Genomic DNA, 5,600 nt, shown 5'->3' with positions numbered 1-5,600 from the left:
GAAAGGCTCTGGTAGAAGAGGCCACAAAGGAAAGAAGCTTCTTACTCAAGGCGGGCACCTTTGAGTTAGTGAAGCCCCTCTCTTTCATTGAGCTCGCTAGTAACGTCTGAGCTTTACTATGGTCAAAAACTATGACCTCCTTCGGCTGTCTCCTCCTTCAAGGCTGGCTCCTTCCTAAGATCACGATCACGATCTTCCCGGTTGTCATAGGCATGTGTTTGGCATTCCTCCAAGGATTGGTATCCGAGCACAAAGGAAGATCCTTCACGCTGAGCCGCTTCTGGGGCCCACGTGATGCTGCAAGTCTACATATATCCAGTTTTATTGCAGCTTCCTTCTCATCATTCTTCCTTTGAATTAGTTGGATCCTCTCAACAATAGAAGAAAGAGTCCTTCCCAGTTCATCTGGGATAGCAGACGATGTAGAAGGAACAGGTTCTGGGTCCGGAACCGACGTAACTGACACTTCGTCGATTTCTTGCTCTTGTACTTGAGGAGCCTGGAACAGCTCCTCCTCCTGACCTTCTCCTAAAAGGTCCTTCTCAGTAGAATCCGACACCTCCGACATCCTATCGTCCAATTGGATGTCTTGAAGGGCGGCTGAGACTTCAGAATCTACCGGATTCTGAGCGATTGGTATCTCCACCTGAGGCTGGGGGATGATTGCATCATCTGATGCTTTAGGGATAAGGTAGGCCCTCATCTTCTCATTCGGAAGGTAAAGACCTGAGGTGTTTTTCTGAAAACCTCTCACCCAGGATCGTAACATTTCCCTGGCAGCATCCCTTAACTCCGTTGACTTAGGGTCGTCAAAAGCCTCGGTAATCAGGTTAGAACAAACTGTACAAACCTGAGGGTCCCAATAGCAGAGATCACCTCTGGAGGCTGCGCATGGTGCGTGCCTCCTGCAATATTGATGTCCACAGAAGTTCTTACTACGGACATTACACAACACACTACCGCACTTCGGATGGTCCTCCTGTAAAGAGAAGAAAAATCCATGAGTATCAAGTGAAGGCTTTCACTTATATTGAGACATTTAGCTTATATAGAAAAGCTATAAAAGAAAGAAGGAAAGACACATACTTGTATTTCCTACCTGGTCAATTGCTGAAACCTCCCGAGATATTAAAACTAAGGTTAATTCTATTCTAGAATACCTTACGTAATTTCCTAAACGGAAATTTAAGGTGTAGTTCAAACCTTAAGATAAAGTTTTAATATACGGGATAGAAAGAATACAGAAAGAACTTACTTTCTATATATTGTACGGTCTCAACAAAAGGCTGTACAAGATAACATTAAGTATGATGAAGAACTTTAGTGTTATCACAAACTCTGTACAGCAGTTCTGCTAATGCAGTGTGTACTACACTACGAATACAGCAACTACTGTACATCGCATGCTGTTGTGCCGGCTAGCACGCGCCGGTACGTGCCGGCGTGCGCCTGCATGTGCCGGCTGGCAACTACCCCTGTATAGTTCAAAGATATACTATCTTTAACTAATAGGCAGCAGCCCACTGATTTGCGCCTGTGAGCCGGCCAACAATCATCAATCATTGCCAGCCGACGGCTGAAAACACTAATACCCAGCTGCCGGCGGCTAATCGTAGTGGCCAGCAGATTCGGGATGTGTTTCCACTGCCGGCAGGCAAACATGATAAAACCAATGCCCGCCGACAGTAGCCAAGAACCAGAGAACCTCCACCTGCCCGGCTGTTAGCTGTTAAGCCGGCAGCCGGGTTAGGGGTGCAACACAATAGTCAGAGAAACAGTATGGATGTAAGGTTATAAGGCGGCATTGCCATACGACCTTCCATCCAGAAAAAGTGAATTTATGGAAGGGGAGAATGTAGCACTCAGGCTTCCAAAGAATCCATAGCCTTCCGGGCTCTACCGGCAGACATGGAAGGAAGACCAAGGGAGGTCTGGGGCTCACTCTGCAAAGAATAAAGGGTCTCTTCCGGCCGACACGTAGTGCCAGCCGGCAGAGAGCTGAGCCTGTCCTCCATCCTACCCTATACTAGGTACGGAAGTAGGACTGATGCCAAAAGAAAATAAAAGAAAGAGATGTGGGGAAGGGATAAGGGTCCTATAGACTTCGTTCTAGCAGGAGAAACACTCAGCTGTTAGGGAAGCTCATCCTAACCAAGAGTTGTCTATTAGGGAGGAAGACTGGCAATACTTGCTAACCTCCTCCCAACAAGAACAAAGTTAGGTGAAGTTATTTCGCTGGGCAACAGAGAAAACTCATTCTACAGCCCGAGAAAAACAACACAGGACAGTCTGCTAGGCCACTAGAGGAAGGAATCATTTCTTACAGAATCCTTCCAACATGGACTAGGGAAGCAAAGCTTCCTGTGTCCGCCACTAACCTAGCAAAGGAGACTCATTCTCTATGCTAGGAAGAAGCAGACCACAGACAAGAAACTTTGATGTTCTGCCCTAACCTAAAAAAACAGTCACTCTGGTTATCAGGTCAGGACAGACATATCCTAGAATAGTTATACCTGAATTATTATACAGATAGAACCACTAGGATTAAGCCGAAGGCTTACAGAGGGAGAGAGTGATTGAACTTGTCCTCCGGAGGAGAAAAGAACAATCGGGGATGTGCGAGAGTATAGTACTGTACCTAGAATACTAGACTAGGTAAGATGAGAATCGATTACCTAAATCACCGAAATTCTCTTGTATACAATCTTGGAAAAACATTCAACAATATCTTACATGTATAAAATAATTGCCTATAGCTTTAATACTAAAACATTCGGAAAAAACTTATATCATGCATGAAAGTACTAGTGCCAGACGTCTAGGCTACGAAGCCTCAAGAAGGGCAAGATCGGTACCTCGACCCGTGTTGAAATCACCGAGCTGAAAACTGACGGTATAATATAAGCATTCCTAGCGGAGCTAAATAGCTAAATTATTAAAGCGTAACAAACCGGGAACGTCGCTCCAGCTAACTAAATGACCCATAGGAGCGAGCGATAGCATCCAGGATGCCTCCGGTAGGCAACAGCTCTTGTTTAAGTTAAAATCACTTTTGATTTAATTCAAAAAGACAAGAGCTTACATTTATACATAGTAAAGATAATACTCAACTTCCTAGAGGCAGAAGAGGCTGGAGAAGTCATCAAAATAAATCCAAAATAACGAGAGAACACAAGGGAAAACGCCGAGTAGTAGAGCTACACGAAAAGGAATAAAGAGGGCGCTACTGCCTTCATCAGATACACACTGGAAACGGAATAGGAGAGATGCCTTATGAGCGGCTCTCTTTTCATTCTCGTTTCAGATTCTTGTCACTATACCCCCTCAAAGCGCTAATAATGTTAGGGGCGAAGATAGCTATGTGACGTGTCAAGAATACGTCCTCTGATATTATGTGATATCCCTGTGAGATTATTTAGGGATATTCGCCCCAGGAGTTAGAATTCTGGATACCTTAAGGTAAAATTCTCTGGGAATATCACTGTAGTCAAATATACCCTAGAAAGCTACCTAATAGGAACTTCCATCAGGACAACATGGCCTGAGCCCAAAAAATAAAACAAAAAGTAAAGTGAAATAAAACTGGAATAATTAACGAAGTAATCTCAACTTAGTTATGCCGGTAATAAAAGGATTATTAAAAACTTATAAAATAGCCAATGTTCAAACTATACACAAAATAAACAAAATTAACCTTCTAATACCAGGTGACCATTAAGGTTATTGAGAATATATATATAGAATTAACATGACGAAACAAATGTTCAATACAGTAACTGAAAAAATAGATGCAACTTAGTGGATGATAGCGTTACAAAGGAAAAAAAAATGCATGTATGCCCAGAATGATTTTTTTTTATAGGCTACCTAAATAGAAATCGCCTAGATATTCATTACATCAACATAACTCTTGTAAATTTCCGACATTCTTTGAAGGTGCAGCATGAGCTCTTCGAATTTGTGGAGGGAAGAATTTAGGTCATATAGTCATTATTGGGAGCCCGTCTGGTAGATTTCCTTTCTCCGCGAGAATGCCAAACAGAAAACCCGACTGCTGCTGTTCGGTGGATTATGGGGTTCTTCATTCCGAATTGCTGATCCCCTGGGACGGGTCAGATAATTTAACGACTCCTAAACTTCATGTTGACTGAGGTACCAAGGCTACTTTCACACCTTATGTTTTACCAACGCAGTTTGCAGTGTTCCGGTGACGCAGACATCAATCAACTTATGAATCTTGCGTGTGCGTGATTTTGCAGCTGCATTATCGCAAAACATGTTCATGGTACCAACAGGCTTATGCGTCAACGCAGATTCATGCGTGGCCAGTGGACCATCATGTTCAATACAAACGTTCACATTTTGCGGGTATCACACGCACTTAACGGCCTGCTCTATAATATATTTAGATATTTTAGTATGGTCTGTGGTAAAAATAAACCTGTTTATATTATCCTGTTGTTCATAAGGAGTGTGATGTATGTACCTTCTTAGTTAACACAAATGTTTATTTATGTTTATGACTGTCTGATAATGTTTGTTTTGTTGTTTGCAGTGTACAACTGCAGTGGAATTGTTAATTGAATAAAACCTTAGTTCTGGATACACCGGGTTTACTTCAATTTATTCAATTAATCAATTCAGTCGCCATGGAACGGCTTCTGCGGCCATCCCGGTTTGATGTGGACCCTGACTCTGCCCAGGCCGCCAAGGAGTGGACACACTGGCTGAGGACATTTACAAACTTCGTTGAAGCGGTGCAGCTGACTACCTATACGCTTGACAAACTGGTTTTTCTCACTAACTATGTGGCTCCTAGTGTGTATGACTACATTTCTGAGTGTGAGACTTATGAGAACGCTGAAGAGGTTTTGACATCTTTGTACGTGAAACCGAACAATGAAATATTTGCCAGGCATCTACCTGCCACTCGCAGGCAAAACTCGGGTGAGTCCCTGGATCAGTTCCTGCAGGCACTGAAGCTACTTGCTAAGGACTGTAAATTCAAAAGTGTAACTGCGGAGGAAGCATGTGACAGTTATGTTCGGGATGCCTTCATTAATGGTTTGGTCTCTGGTGCAATACCCCAGCATCTGTTGGAGAATTTGACACTGAACTTAAATACTGCTTATGAACAGGCCCGCACTCTAGAAATGGCCCAGAAGCATTCAGCCTCCTACTCTTCAGCAGAACCTGTTAATGCTGCTGTGTCAGCAATGAATCGAGAGGAGGAATTGTTTAGTGCTGAAAATAACAGTGTGTCTATTTCTGCTGCTACTTCTAGTGCTCGATGTTTTTTTTTGTGGGAACAACCGGCATCCCCGAACTCAGTGTCCTGCTAAGGACGCAGTGTGTTTGAAATGTAAGAAGCAAGGACATTATGCTAAGGTGTGCCGCTCTGTGAAACAGGCGAGTGGCTCTTCTAGCCCAAAATATTCTTCAGCAATGCTAGCTTCTATAGTGGGGGCCTCCCCTAAGTGTCTTGAAAAATCTATAACACCTCTCAAGCTTAATAGTAGCCCTGTCAGTGCCCTTATTGATACTGAGAGTTCGGACAGCTTTGTGCGTCATAATTTAGTGGACCTAAACAAACTAACTAT

The 5,600-nt window shown here is 43.3% G+C and overlaps 1 protein-coding gene across 1 annotated transcript; it reads left to right on the top strand.

Moving 5' to 3' along the window:
- Positions 1-4,649: 4,649 nt before the first annotated feature.
- On the top strand, positions 4,650-5,342 carry LOC137654073 (uncharacterized). Its single transcript, XM_068387711.1, has one exon. The coding sequence runs from the start codon at positions 4,650-4,652 to the stop codon at positions 5,340-5,342; it is 693 nt and encodes a 230-aa protein (XP_068243812.1).
- Positions 5,343-5,600: the final 258 nt, after the last annotated feature.

This window comes from Palaemon carinicauda, chromosome 15, assembly GCF_036898095.1.
Source record: "Palaemon carinicauda isolate YSFRI2023 chromosome 15, ASM3689809v2, whole genome shotgun sequence".
NCBI classification, from domain to species: Eukaryota; Metazoa; Arthropoda; class Malacostraca; order Decapoda; family Palaemonidae; genus Palaemon; species Palaemon carinicauda.
This window is presented reverse-complemented; position numbering and strand designations above follow the sequence as displayed.